This window comes from Sebastes fasciatus, chromosome 7 (assembly GCF_043250625.1).
Source record: "Sebastes fasciatus isolate fSebFas1 chromosome 7, fSebFas1.pri, whole genome shotgun sequence".
Taxonomy (NCBI): Eukaryota; Metazoa; Chordata; class Actinopteri; order Perciformes; family Sebastidae; genus Sebastes; species Sebastes fasciatus.
This window is the reverse complement of record NC_133801.1, coordinates 15,000,464-15,016,288: the sequence shown is the minus strand read 5'-3', so window position 1 is coordinate 15,016,288 and position 15,825 is coordinate 15,000,464. Positions and strand designations below refer to the sequence as shown.

General features: G+C 38.8%; 1 protein-coding gene across 1 annotated transcript; it reads right to left on the bottom strand.

Moving 5' to 3' along the window:
- Positions 1–111: 111 nt before the first annotated feature.
- On the bottom strand, positions 112–6,566 carry phox2a (paired like homeobox 2A). The gene is made up of 3 exons (XM_074641816.1): positions 6,012–6,566; positions 2,965–3,152; positions 112–2,353 (listed from the first exon to the last, which is right to left on the bottom strand). The coding sequence occupies exons 1-3, from the start codon at positions 6,232–6,234 to the stop codon at positions 1,859–1,861; spliced, it is 906 nt and encodes a 301-aa protein (XP_074497917.1). The 5' UTR covers positions 6,235–6,566; the 3' UTR covers positions 112–1,858.
- Positions 6,567–15,825: the final 9,259 nt, after the last annotated feature.

Below are 15,825 nucleotides of genomic sequence, written 5' to 3'. Positions count from 1 at the left end.
ATTTCAGGAGCTCATAACCCCCCAGTGTTCATGAAAACTGCGTTGTTAGTTTCTGAACGTCAACACACTCTGTTACACACAAGAAACCAGATCATTAAACGCGTCACGTAGTGCTTCCATAATGTAGATTTATTAGAATATTCAGAGTAGTGCTATAACTTCTCATTCACTAGAGCTTCTGTCGATTCATAGTTTTCATGGACGTCTGTGAGACAGATGCTCCGCAATGAAATAAATCTGTAAAGCAACATAAGAGAAATAAACAAAAAAAGGCTACCTAATATTTATATTACTAATTACGGAATTTACAGTCACAAAATTTCATGGAGCAGTTCAAAGAAATTGTGGGTTTCCTCACTGACATAATAAAGAATATTAATAAATACATTTTTTGAGTAGATTTCTGGACTCCTTAAAAAGTCAGCTCTGAAATCAGTCTTGTTTCAGTGATTTGCTACAAAATGAAATAGAGATGATACACAAGCAATTTCGCAAGGTGAGAGAAAGTACAAACGGCTGCTTTTTTTGTCTTTTTGCAACAACAAAAAAAGATGGAACAAAATCAGGGTATTAATGGACACACAGTAGAAAACTCCAGTAGCTGTCTGCATCTCTCTCTCTCTCTCTCTAAATCGCCAACATTTGACCAGCTTGCGTTGCATTTCTGAGAAAGATCGTCCCTTATTTGTCGGCTGTCGGAGAGTTAATGAAAAAACTGATGAGAGAGTCAGAGTGGGATGATGAGTTGTTAGTCCGCCAGAGTTCACACAAGCAACAAACTCATTTGATCCCATCAGTCCAGCAAGGAGAATCATCCAAAAACTCTTCAGTCATGGACGAAAGTGAGAAACCAGTTGTAGTACCATGATACCAACAGTACAAGTCAGTTATAATTAGATTGACAGATTTGTAGGTTACACTCTGCTCTGTGTATAACTACATCTTTTCACCTCTCTCCACCCAGAGAACAGGGCAGGAGACTGCAGGAGCCGTCTATACTTTCCCTTTGCTGAGTTTTAACAAAGTGCCCCCTTGTTTGATAGAGAAAGGCATGATGGGACAGAGAGAGTGAAGGGATGGGACCATAAAGCCTGAGAGGAGGAGTAGGGGAGTCAGGACTTGCTACAATAAAGAAGGAGGAGGTGGAGAAAGGGATGAACTGGGGAGGTGTCTGGTCTGGACCCGGCTGCTCTAATTGGATTTTGGGGTGCTCGGCAAAGAGATTTAGTTTAGGGGGGGACCCTGTTCTCTTCTTTTGGGAGTCTGTGTGTCAGGGGGAGCTTTAGAGGAAGTTGTGCTTGAGGGTAGAAGTTTGTTTGTTTAGTTTCCCCAGCAGAGACTGGAGCGTGATGTTTAGATTTCTGCTTTAAACTCGTACCTGACCGCCATGCTCATCAGAGCCGCTGGGGAACTGTTGCAATGCAGTCCGGAGAGTGTGGGAATGTGAGTTTAGAAGAGACTGTGTATGCATATCTGATGTGTTTATCAGTCAAAGCATGTTCTGATTCAGCTACACACAAACATCCTTTTAGTGTTGCATCATTAAATAGAAGTGTTTAGTTTTATCTGAGGAACAGTGACTTCTTGTCAACAGATTTGAGGGTGAAAGTGAAGAGTTTGAGTCATTTGCATGAAGGAAACTGACCATGTCCGGAGCTTTGCAGGTGCAGTTGCATCATATTTTGGGGGTGAGAGATGTTGACCTTTTGACTTTATTATCTGAGCTTTGAATCAGTTTTGACAGCAGACTACACCAGTGAATTCAGCGTTATAATGGGTAAGTCCTGACTCTCTCTCAACAACAAACTCCTCACTGTTCCAGCAGACAGCACAATGTTTGTTTCTCTTCCTCTGTGCTTCAGAACAGGTTCGTCTTGATGGCGGGGTTGGGTTTTCTGTGGAAGGAGGACAGGACTCCGGCAAAGGGCCCGGTCATACTGTCCGCCGGCTGCCAGGCCTTCAGAATCTCCTGAGTCTGGGCAGCGGGCTGGGCCACGGCCGGGTTGGACGGCCCCAGGTTGGACCAGCTGGGCGGCTTCAGCCCCTGGAGGACCGGAGAGCTGGAGGTGTTGACGTAGCCGCTGTTGATAGGAGCCGGGCTTGGGCTCAGGCTGGCAGGGCTGCCCAAGTTCCCGTTGGCCGAGCCCGGCAGGGAGGCCGTGCTGTCGGGCGTGGGGCTGCAAGTGGACTCTTTGGACTCATCATCATCTGATGAAGATCTCAGCTCTCCGCCCTTCTTCCCTCCAGAGCTGCTGCTGGAGCTGCTGCCCGTGGTGCCACCAGAGTTGTTGGCTTTGGAGTTGGCTGCACGCTCCTGCTTACGAAACTTGGCACGCCTGTTCTGAAACCACACCTGTTAAAACACAAACGGACAGGTAACATTAATACATGAGTAAAGACACAGCATATGGAATAGAATAGAATAGAAAGCTTTATTGTCATTGCATTAAATACAACGAGATTCACAGTTTGCCACTTCTGGTCAGTGCTTTAAAACAAATACTTGACAAGACTAAACGAGGCAGATAAAACATATAACAGGTAAAACACACAGTTATAAAGCAAATAAAACAGGTAAAGTAGATGTAATAAATAAATATAAACAGAAGTGTTACACTAGATGTATAAAATATAAAAATGGATGTAATGTAAACAGAGGTAATTGCACTTGTAAAACAGGTAGGGTAGATGTAATAAATGGTAGTTGCACTTGAGGTGTATATTGCATCAATGATATATTGCACAGACAAATGTATTTTACATTCAGTGTATTAATATTACCCAGATTTATTGTTTGTTCAGTGTCCGTATGGCCCAGGGAAAGAAACTGTTAGCGAGTTTCTTTCCCTGTCAAATAACAATCATAACATCACACAGAAGTAAATGATCCTTAATTGAAGTTGTGCTTGGTGTGTTCTGAAGCTTTATTCATGAAAGCAGAGGTATAAAGCCTGTTCCTCTCACCTGTACCCTCGCCTCGGTCAGGTCTATCTTCAGAGCCAGCTCCTCTCGGGTGTAGATGTCCGGATAGTGCGTCTCTGCAAAGACCCTCTCCAGCTCCTTCAGCTGGGAGCTGGTGAAGGTGGTCCTGATGCGCCTCTGCTTCCTCTTCTCGTTCAGGCCAGAGGGGTCCGAGAAGAACTTGTAAGGGACTGTGAGGGGGAAATAAATCTGATTAGTTAGTGGTCCAACATTTAAAATGGTCTGAATCATTTTAGAATTAGAATTTTGAATCTATTAACTTATTTGTTGATTTAATTTATTATTACTCTCGTATTATTATTGTTTTTGTTTATTTTGTGTTTGTTGTGTGTTTTTTTTTTTTTTTTTTTTTTGTTGTTGTTGTTTTTAACTCTACTCTTTCTTTTTGTCATTATTATTGTTATTTTTCTTCTTGGTTTTTCTTTGCTTTTGAATGTTGAGGTTGTTTTTTCTCTAAGTGTACTTGATGGGTTTGTCTGTAAAGCTCATCTACTTAAAAGTTGGTTTATAGACTGTTGTAATAACAAACAGTGGATTGTTTATATATGAAAACAGCCTTGAAAAAAGGGGGAAAATAAAGTATAAAAAAATAAATAAAATGGTTTGAATCAGCAGAGGCCATGGATTAGAGGTGGAGAGGCCGTGCGTAAATGGAGAGGCTGTGCGTAAATGAGTCGGATTTTCAAAATAAAACATCAATTAACAGCTGGCTGTATTTGTACAGTAGTTAATGGTTTGTGGAAGGCGGATTAATTTATTGATAAATTGATTAAATTGTTGTCAGGGCCAATGAGACTATATAATAAGATTGTAAGCGGAAGGCCTATAACAGGCCAAATTTATAAAAAAAAATTAAAAAAACCTGAAAAGACAAATGTATACATTTACATTTTATTCTATTTAGCCTAAAAACATGTTTCTGTTTTATTATGTTTATTGAGAGTTTTTTTGGATGTGAAGAAAAATTATTTAGCCTCAAATTAGTCACAGCCTTATAACTGGGCTAATATAGTTGGGCTGATTATTTATCGAATTTATACAATGTTTTACAATAAAAGCCTACATTTATAATAAAGTGTACCTTAGTCAGTATAAACACAATGTCAGTTTGCAACTAAAATGTATTTAGGTTATTTTTTTATTTACATGTCGGTGTATTTGTAAGCCTGTCCAAATTAGAAACTCAATCAGAAAGGAGCAGATCCTCACTGCTTTAAGAAAATAAAACGAACAAAATGGACATTTAGTTTAAAATCATAAATTAAATTTAAATTTAAGAATTATAATTGCAGACAAATGAATAATTGCAAACCCAAATAATTTGTCTGTTAGGTGGGCCTATATGGCCAACAGGTGTGTGTGTGTGTGTGTGTGTGTGTGTGTGTGTGTGTGATACATCAAGGTTGATTTCGAAAAAAATTTTAGACGACGTATTAATTATTATTATTATTATTATTATTATTATTATTTAGCCTATATAAAAGTCTTCTGATTTAGGCTATTGTAGATTGAAGCCTGCATATAAGATATTGTCCAAATTAGTAGGCTATAGAAATATAAATGTTCACTTTTCAAAGTCATCATTAAAAAATGTAATAACATAAATATGTATTTTTTTTTACATTGATTGATTGATTTGGCAGATGTCTCTATAAATTGTTTTAGCAGTGATTTAATTCTAAATCAGGAATGAAGTTCAGTATAAGATAAAAATCCATGTAAAACCATTTAGGCCTTAAACTGGGTCATCAATAACGAAAAGTAGAGCTGAAAATTACACATTTTCTTTTTTTCACCTGTTTTTAAAATGTCTTATAGAAGCTTTGAGTCGCAACTCAAGACAGAGAAAATGACGGAGACGACTAAATGTAGGCCTGTAAGCTTATATAACCTTCACCTGTTTTACAAGTGCAATTACGTCTGGTTACATTACATCTATTTTTATATTTTATACTTCTAGTGTAACAATTCTGTTTATATTAATTTATTACATCTACTTTACCTGTTTTATTTGCTTTATAACTGTGTGTTTTACCTGTTATATGTTTTATCTGCCTCGTTTAGTCTTGTCAAGTATTTGTTTTAAAGCACTGCCCAGAAATGGCAAACTGTGAATCTCGTTGTATTTAATACGATGACAATGAAGCGTTCTATTCTATTATATTATATTCTTTCCTCGCTATTTTATACATCTATAATGACCAACATCCTATAAAGTAACCTTTCTTTATGTCCCTGCAGACTTTGAGAAGAAGAAGAAGAAACCAGAGGGCTACACTGTAAACAATTGCTGTTAATTTACAGCAGGATTTCAACAGTATTAACCTGTTATTGCTAAAAACAGTGCTTTACTGTTAATACAAAAGAAAACCTGTTAAATTACGCTTATAGGCCGTTTTTTAACTGAACTATAATGCATTCTTAAAAAACAGCACTTTACTGCTGATCAACTGTCTAAAGTATCATGAATAACAGTTTCATGCAGTATTTTTTTAATTCTGGGACCTGATCTGCACATGTGAGGCTTGTACATTGTACATGATTGTAAAATCTGTGAATTAGCTTTATTGCTCTTCACTCACATGTTGTTATGGTTTGCATTCTGTGCTTGTAGCCAGCTATAGACAGACATTTTGGGGAAAAGTGTCAACAAGTCTATTATAGCCTTTTTCCTAACAAGTGCCTTTAATTGTATTTAGTGTGACTATTCCTGTGTCTGTAACCTGCTAAGTCTATTAATCTAGGCAAAAAATTATGTTTATTGAAATGTATGTAAAAAAAATAAATAGTGCATTAAAACAAATCAGTAAGATAATGTAAAAGAAAGGTGAAAAAACAGCTATATAATGTATCTTAAACAGTAAATTAACTTTAAAATACTGTGAAATTAATTTTAAAAAACTGTATTTTTCATTAACAGTACAAAGCTGTAAATTTCAGCGACAGTATAATAATGTTAATTTTACAGTAACATAAAGGCAACCCTGCTGCCAGTTCTTTACTGTTATTTTAGTGTGTGTGTGTTTTACCTGAGGAGTAAGGAGTGGGCTGGTGCTCCCTCAGGGCTCCCAGGGTGCAGCTGGCCGTGCTGAGAGGAGTGCATCCCGGGTTGGAGAACGGTCCGCTCCGGATCGGGTTGTACTGGAAGGAGCTGGCCTGGCTGCAGGAGCTGAAGTCCGCGTAGGCCGACGCTTCCATGGCCGCCATGCAGGAGTCATAGGAGTTCAGGTAGGAGTAATCCATCTTATACATGTGGAGAGGAGCCGGTTGCAAACACACCGGGGCTGCAAACACAAAGAGGTGAACTCTGAGCAAGAGAGAGCAGAGAGAAGAGATGCTCGGGTGTGTCTTCAGCAGCCTTGTGTTGGAGGAGATGGAGTGAATAATGTTCAAACCAGTCAGAGTTGGTGCGTCTCCCAAGTATCTCCAAATATTGGTTTGTCTATTCAAAACTCCTCTCAGTATTTCACTGTGATGCGTCTGTTTTTTTGGTGTTTTCTTGGTAAATAATCCAGATGTTTTCTCTCTTCTCTTCTGGTTGTCTCTCCTTCCTCGCGCTCCGCTCCGTGTGACAGCGCGCTGCGGCTCGCGCGGTGTTTATAATAAACTTGTGCAGAGCGCGAGACAATAGCGAGGCGGTGGTCTAGTTTCCATGACAATGCCACCAGTGAGTGAGCGTGGACACCCCCCCTCCCACCGCTCGCGATGCACCGCCCACGCGCTCCACTGCACAGCATCGCGAGCTCGCAGGTGTCAGCAGAGTTAAAATAGTCAGAATAAAAAAAGACAACTGTTTCTTCATTTAAAATAGTTATAATGTTGGTGCTTCCTTTATCGGACCATTTGTGATTCAGTCTTCTCAGCTCACATAATGACAAAAATCAATCTTTCAATTACCATATGTCCTTTAGATAAAGATATAAACTGCGTTTATTATGAGTTTAATCAGCTCACAAACTCTCCAGGTATAAATAAGGACCATTTTTCAGCCAAGACAGGCACTTATATCCCATAAAATTTAGGCTACTATATTTCCCCTCTTTTTCCACTATCAAGTCAAGTCAAGTCAAATTTATTTCTATAGCACATTTAAAACAACATGAGCTGACCAAATTGCTTTACAGACATAGGCAGAATAAAAACAGGTCAACAGTGCAGACAACAAAATCTCACATATCCACAGACAGAGACCAATATAAAAATCCATGAGTAAAAGACTGTTATAATGAGCATTATAAAAGGCCAATTAGTAATCACAATTCAAGTACATTCAAAAGCCAAAGAAAAGAGGTGGGTCTTGAGCTGTGCTTTGAAAGACTCCGTAGAGGGAACAGATCTGATGTTTATCCTATTGAATAAATGCGTGTGCTATAATTCAAGCCTATACAGGCAAGAAAGCAGCCCGGCCTATAACAGCCTCTAAAAGTGCTCATAAACCACGTCCGGTTTGTAAAGTAGAGTTCATTTGAGGTATCTTAGTCCTTTTAAATAGCCTATATTTGCATTCAGGCAGAATACTGGGGCTGATTGGGACTTTTTGTGATTTGAACATCAGAATATGAATGTAGTGTTTGGTAAAATATCACAAGGATATAGGCCTATAATAAGCATGTGGAGATTTATAAAAAAACAAAAAACAAAACTGAATATAAAGGAGCGATATTCTCTCGGTTTGGGATTGAAATGTGTCCGATATTGGACGCATTTACAAAAAAACACTCAGGATAGAAAAGCTATACTTTTGCTGTTCTGGGGGAGTCTAATTTCTGATTATTATGTGATATTATATAAGAAAAAACAGTAACAGTGTAATTATAGCCTATGTAATCATGTGACTAAAATGCATTTTATGAAGCAGGTGCAGGTTGATGCTCCCTATCCGGTCAATATATAGTTTCACTGTGCATGGAAACAACCGCATCAGCTCAGCACACATAAGTCTTTATGTGGGGCAAAACGTCCAGATGTGACGGTGATTGGTGAGATTAAAAGCTTTGATTTGATTCCGATCACTGTTACGGAGATGTCACCAGAGTGAGCGTCACTTTGATGTATAGGACTAGAGAGGGAATTGGCTGCGCAGAGACACAACTGAGCAAACCACGACAGGCTAACCATAAACGCATTGACGCTCCATAAATTGGTTTAAGTTTATTGTTCGGTGTCATACAATGTGATAAGTCATATCCCACACGGCCCCCAACACACACACACACACACACACACACACACACACACACACATAGAGGACCTGAAACCTTAACACAAGGAGGCAGGCGCACACATCTGCACGGCTGCATTTCAGGCTCTGTTCGTGAAATTAACAGGCGTTTTATTAGCGGATAAATTCCACCAAATAATAAAACACCACAAACCAAAATTACGTTTTACGCGCATGCATGTGAGAAATTAATTAAGTTTGGCTTGTGTGTGCGCGCGCTTTAAACAAAGTGCGCGCTTTTCTCTCTGCTTGACCAGAGGCTGCATGATGATGATGATGATGATGCTCCTTAATGTCATTAACCCACCGCGCATGCGTCCTGTACTCACTTAAACTACAAATAAGTATAAATAATCAGATTTGCGTAAAGTGTTCATTGTGTGGTTGTGTGGTGAGAGCTGCTGGATGTTTGGAGGCGTGGCGGCGCGCGGTGCTGCTGGTGATGATAGGCTATACAGATGTTCGTCTCGTGCTGATGTTGGCTCAAGATTCAAGATTCAAGATTCACTTTATTGTCATTTCACTGAGTATTTGCATACACAGAAGGAAACGAAATGTTGTTTCTCCCAGCTCCCGTCTGTGCATTAAAAAGGATAGAATAAATAAGTATTAAAATGAACAATACCTAAAAATAACAATAGAAGAATAAAATAAATAAACGTTTCAGACACAATTTCATACAATTTGCAGTCGTGTTTAGCAGCAGAGAAAAGTCCATTTATGTCCTTAGTAAAGTGCTGTTTTGCATAACTGTTCCAAAAAATTGTCTTTGACATGTGACTAGCTTTAAAAACTGTTTCTGTGTTAATGCTGGTGGGTTGGATGTGAGTGTGTGTGTGTGAGGAGGGGACACAGTCCGTTTACAAGCCTTATTAAACCGCTTGTGAAGAAGCTGTTCAGCATACTGCTGGACCTGCAGCAGATGCTCCTGTACCTCTTCCAAGACGGCATGAGGGAGAACAGGCCGTGAGAAGGGTGCTGAGGGTCCTTGATGATGGAGGAAGCCCTGATTGTAGAGCTCCATCAGGGAATGAAGAGGGGCACCAATGATTCTGCTTGCTGTCTTCACTATCCTGTTTAGCTGCCGTTGTTCGTATGCCCTGCAGCTCCCAAACCAGGAAGTGAAGCTGTATGTTAGGATGCTTTCAATGGTGCCCCTGTAGAAGGTGGTGAGGTGAGGCGTGGGGAGACCTGTTGGTTCGCAGTGCTGGGTGAACATCACTCATGTCTGTCGATGAGTCCGAGTCCGAGATTAAGAGGACCAAACTCATGCAGTCCCAATTTTCTCCCCGTAATTCAGTCTAAATATAAAGATATAGCACACTGGAAAAAGTGGAACATGGAAGACGTGTGCGTAATTCTGGTCTAATGTATAGTCATGTTTCAAATAATATCCTAACTAATTATTTATGCAAAATATGAACCCAAATTTTACGCACCAATTTAGAAACATCGGTTTCGCACGTTAATGCATCTCGTCTGCAAAGATTTTTCTGATTTTGTGCACCTTCCCCCCCTGAGATAATGACAAGTACTCAGCTCCTTTATACTGGTAGGTCAATACAGGTGTTATATATCACAGTCTTGATACTTTAGGCCAAGACAAATTGGCTTTATAGATGATAAGACATAAAATAGGCATATAATAGGCTTTTAAATCACGGTGGATACCACAGACCCAACTCACTGTAAGTTGTGTTATTTATTGTGTCATGTGGGTTCCTGTCTGTCCCAACCTCTTCAAATTAAATCACTACAAAAATGTTTCCCTAAACACATGAACTCATACAATACGATACGATACAATACAACTTTATTGTCAGTTTGCACTGAAATTCATTTTGCATCCATAGGCAGCTCAGTTTGAGAAAAAGTACACATACAATAGACATGCTCTTACCATAGACAGACAGACACGTAAGACCCATCAGACAAAAAAAACAAAAGACACCACCATTATTCATACATAACCCATTGCAAAATTACAATCTGTCCTCTGGATTTACATGTCTTTAACAGCACATTAGTTATTATTTAGCAACAAGATGGACTGATGGACAAAAGCGTTCTTTAGCCTGATGCGGTTAAATGTAGGGACTCTGAATCGCCTCTTGGAGGGCAGAAGTTGATATTCCCCATTTAAAACATGTAAGGGATCAGAAGAGATGCTTTTGGCAAGTCTGAAGTCATAAGAATATACGCCGATATATCATTAAAAATATCATTGAATTCTGAGTGATCCCTATATGATCCCTAATAAATATACATTTTCTAAGCCTGGTGATTTTTTTTATTGGCTTGCCTATCACCCAGTCCTCTCCCAGGCCATGCAGTCTGTTGTGCGTCCCCGTCCAGTCTGGTGGGTTCAGAGGTGAGTTTACCAAGAAACTTAAACTGTTTCAAAGTTAAACTCTCCAGCAAGCCTCCTAAAAAAAAAAGAGCATCCAGCATTTCAACTTTAATCCCTTCAAAGAGGTGGACCGGTCTCTTCCAGGCCACTAATCCGCCCTATAGTGCTCCAGCTCAGGAGGAGACCTCTCCTCTCCTCTGGAGGCTTTAACTTTGGACTTTTACATTCATGGGGGCGATTTGACGGAAACAGTAACCGGGGATCTTTGGGGATCTTTGGCATTCATGACGTCTGAGTCAACAGAGAGGGGACACAATGGTCCCCTAGAGGCTCCTGAGGGCCCCTGAGAGAGGAACCCCGACTAGAGGGATTATAGGCCCATGGAGGACTGCATGGGTTATTAGGGGGGAGATCTAATGGACGCACTTAACATATAGGCTGTCCGTTTCTAATCGGAGTTATGATTGAGTTAACAGCAAAGGATCAATTCACCTTCTCAGTGATCAGTGAGTGTCATTGATTTAAAAGCTATAGCAGCATTATCCAATATTAAACATTTGGGTGTAATGGCTGTAAAAGTAACTAATTGAGCGATTTATACAGCAAGTTCCTAGATAGATAGATAGATAGATAGATTGATGTACTTTATTGAACCCGAGGGAAATTAAAGTTTCCAGCATCACAGTTCCATAGTGCAAAACATGTTAGTAAAAAGGCAGTAAAAAAGTTAGTAGTGCAAAGAACAAAGTACAGAAAAATATACCAGATATAAAAATACAAGGAGATGAAGAAAACTGTTAAAACTGAATATAGTGCAGGGTAACAGCTGTGATACAGGACTATTAAGAAAAGTGTATATAGTGCAGAAGAGACTGTTTAAAATGAGTATAGTGCAGGGTAACTCCAGTAGCTTAGTCTATGCAAGTGCACTTTGTGCATTATTATCTGTCCTGCAGACCTATGGGAATAATGAAGGAAAACATAGGACTACCACAGCACTATATGAAGAATAATTAAGAATATACTGACTATGTTATTATAATAAAACTCCATATAGGCCTAATCGGATTTCTCTGTGTTTTTTATCGTATATTTTCCTTGAATAATGCATTTAAGCTTTCTGTTCAATCTGTCTTGTTTAATGATCCTGACGCATCATAAATACATATCATGGGTGTATAAAGCCTGACCTTAACATTTTTGCTGAGGGACTCCCTCAATTTTGTGTATTCAAATGTATTCTAAAAGTTAACAAAAAAACAGCACTATAGGCCTTATATTCTCACCCCATTAATTGTCCTGTCTGTCCTCTCTTATTTCAAACACGAAAGGGGCATGATCTGATGATCTGTAGAGAAAATCCTAATTAAATTCCCAACATTTTGCTCCCTCTCTGCGCCCATCTTCTCTGCCACTGTAATTGTTTGTGATGGTCTTCCACCGACTGGAGATCTGCGAGGCTGCATGCAGATTGGCCTCAACGACGCAAGCAATGCGTGTGTGTGTGTGTGTGTGCGTGTCAGTGAGAGAGAGAGAGAGAGAACTCAATCAGACATTTTGCGTATTTTACGCGCAAGCAAAATACGCACAGGTGGCAAATTAAATGAGCATTAGGTGAGTCATTTATAACGTGATACAGTGCAACGAAAACAGACTCCTATATACTGATCATGCTATCAACATCTTATCGATCACGATTGGCTATTATTGGTCTAATAATTCAATATGTACAACAGCAAAAATTTAAGGAGGAGAAATTTCACACAAATAGGCGAAATATATTTAATGGTCAATGAATTGTATTTAAATTATAGACTACTGTTAATATTTAGATATGAAGGTCATATAATCAAAAATAATTAACAGCATAATCTACATTAAAATTTGATTATAATTCATGAACAACCTAAGCTCAAACTACAACTAATTATAAGGATTTTAAAATAGCAGAAATGTGGCTATTTATCAATGCAGCTATTTTTTTTTTTTTTTAAGTAATAAATCATTATTAACTAAAATGTAATCTCAGAAGGTATCAAGTAGCTGTGGAGGGTGAATTCGTTACAGAGGGTTTTCAAAATTAGGCCTATGTGTGCCTGTTTCTTAACCCCTTGTTGGATTTTATTGCAGCAGCTGCACAGCAACCAGCAGCTATATGCTCACATCATGCATCAGTTTGACTCTATGTGTGTACATGATGGGACCAGTGGCCCTGACTTCAATTAACTCAAAATAAAATGTAAAAAAAATAATAGTAAAAGTGCATATTTCATCTATAGACAAAAAGGAGGGGTTCTATCCAGACCGAGGATCAATAGCTGCCTCAGCTTTCCAGAAGCAGAACATATTCTTCTTCTTTTTCTTTGAGCTGTCATGATGGATGGAGCTGGCAGTCTGACTGACAGCTTCACTTGGTTTCCAGACCACCACCTCGTGTCCCGGGACAGATACCGGACTGAGGCCTCCCAGGTGGCTTTTCTTTAAACCTGCAGTCTGTCCCATCTTTCACTCATCCCTTATCCTTCTGTCTCTATCCATACACCTCTCCATCTCTCCATCAAGAACCATCCAGCCATCCATCATAGAGAGAACAGTGTCTGCACACACACAGACACACACACACAAACACACACGCACACATACACACACTCACACACACACACACACACACACACACACACACACACACACACACACACACACACACACACACACACAAACACACACACACACGCACACGGTCTCAGTAGGTATTCCCTTCATCGTTATAACATTTTTGGTTTTAGCATTTGTCCCTAATTAACCTTAGATGTCATATTAATCTCCTGTCAATAAAGGAAAATATCATCACATTTAATTCATGATGTAAAATTATTTGTTTATTAATTATTTATTATATATATTATATATTATTATATGTTTAGATATATTTTCTTTTCTTCTGTACTGTTTCTTTTGTATTCATTTAATATTTTTTATTGGTTTTCCACTGTTTGGTTAGGTTTTTCTGCACATTTTGTGTACTTCTTGTTGTTGTTTAACTTTTGTTGTATTTTTAAAATTATGTTAGTTTAGATCTTTCTTCCTTTTTTGTTATTGTTTTTTTTCTCCTCGGGTTGGGGGGAGGTCCCTTGTATAAGCCTGTAAGGCTTCTTGACCTCTCCTGACACATTTCTTTTTTTCTTTTTTTTCATTGACTGGATTTTGTGCAGTTTTATATATGTGCAAATAAATATAAATAAATAAAATAGTGTGTGTATTATTGACAGATAATCTTGAATATTTGTAAAGGCTAATTATCCTTATAATTTAATTATTAGGACCCATATTTCTTTTGCCACACATTCCCCTCCACTCAGCTGACTGTGTTAAAGCCAGCAGGCCGGTGCATGTGAGCAGCTGGCTCTCCACCTGCAGTGTCACTAAAATGTGTCGTGTCATCGCCTCTCTTCAGATCCTCTTCACCTCGGAGGTGAATTTGATTGCTGCATAAAATAAAATCATAAAATCACAGATCCTGCCGTTAACATCGGCCTGCGTCTCATCCAGCAGCAGAGAGAGGCTGGCGGTGCATTTGATTTGGCCGGTGATGGATGAGAGCCGGTGCAGAGACGGGGGGTCCCGTAGGTGCGCGTGTTCCCGCATCTCAATCCCCCAATTACCGGAATGCACCGTGACGCTCCGGCTCGAGACGACGGCGCATCATCTAACCGGGTTAGAGATGAGAGCAACAGCAGACCAGTGTAGGAGTTATACATTCAACTCTTCACTCAGGTAGTGGTGATACACATGATCTAAATCACTTCTCTACAGGAGGGAAGTCAAATAAAACACAAAATATATAGGTCATGGGTATTTTCTTAAATAAGATAAGATAAAATAAGATGAACCTTTATTAATCCCTGGAGGGAAATTCAGGTGTCAAAGCAGCAACATCAGCAAACAGAGTAAAACAAAGGAGAGGTAAAGGTATACAAAAATTATAAAAACAATAAATAGAGATATAAAAGATACAGAGTGAATGGGTGAACATAGTGTGTGCAGTCCGTCAACAAATACATGTAGTATGTACATGTGTGCAGTCTATAAAGTTGTATATAGGATGTATAGTGTAATTGAAGTGTAAAGTGCGCCAGTGGTTAGAGTCCAAGATGGTTGCAAATAGTGCATGTTTAAAGGTAGATAGTGCATGTTTAAAGCTAGATAGTGCATGTTTAAAGGCATGTTTAAAGGTAGATAGTGCATGTTTAAAGGTAGATAGTGCATGTTTAAAGGTAGATAGTGCATGTTTAAAGCTAGATAGTGCATGTTTAAAGGCATGTTTAAAGGTAGATAGTGCATGTTTAAAGGTAGATAGTGCATGTTTAAAGGTATGTTTAAAGGTATAGTGCATGTTTAAAGGTAGATAGTGTATGTTAAAAGGTAGATAGTGCATGTTAAAGGGTAGATAGTGCATGTTTAAAGGTAGATAGTGCATGTTAAAAGGTAGATAGTGTATCTTAAAAGGTAGATAGTGTATGTTTAAAGGTATAGTGCATGTTTAAAGGTAGATAGTGCATGTTAAAAGGTAGATAGTGCATGTTTAAAGGTAGATAGTGCATGTTAAAAGGTAGATAGTGTATCTTAAAAGGTAGATAGTGCATGTTAAAGGGTAGATAGTGCATATTTAAAGGTAGATAGTGCATGTTAAAAGGTAGATAGTGTATCTTAAAAGGTAGATAGTGTATGTTTAAAGGTAGATAGTGCATGATTAAAGGTATGTTTAAAGGTAGATAGTGCATGTTAAAAGGTAGATAGTGCATGTTAAAGGGTAGATAGTGCATGTTTAAAGGTAGATAGTGCATGTTAAAAGGTAGATAGTGCATGTTAAAAGGTAGATAGTGCATCTTAAAAGGTAGATAGTGCATGTTTAAAGGTAGATAGTGCATGTTTAAAGGTAGAACGTGCATGTTTAAAGGCAGACAGTGCATGTTTAAAGGTAGATAGTGCATGTTTAAAGGCAGATAGCGCGTGTTTAAAGTTCTTAAAAGTCCTAATAGTTCTCATATGGGGGTCAGCCTTGGTTGTGGAGCCTGATGGCTACCTTTTAATCAAATTATTTTTCAGTCTGTGCCCTTTTAGGTGGGTCGTAATATGGGCCAAAGTGCATCGCCCAAGAGAAGTTGTAATGCATAATAATAATAAAACCGTCTGATGAAATATAGCACAGAGGCAAACATCCCCAAAATCATCAGAACATTTAGAAGAAAGGAATGAAATTGCTCTTCAGTGC

Excerpts from the sequence above, each read along its gene's own strand:
- phox2a (XM_074641816.1), bottom strand. The coding sequence starts at position 6,234 with ATGTATAAGATGGATTACTCCTACCTGAACTCCTATGACTCCTGCATG. Across the intron at positions 3,153-6,011 it reads GCCCACTCCTTACTCCTCAG|TCCCTTACAAGTTCTTCTCG; the intron begins GTAAAACACACA and ends TCCCCCTCACAG. Across the intron at positions 2,354-2,964 it reads TGACCGAGGCGAGGGTACAG|GTGTGGTTTCAGAACAGGCG; the intron begins GTGAGAGGAACA and ends GTGTTTTAACAG.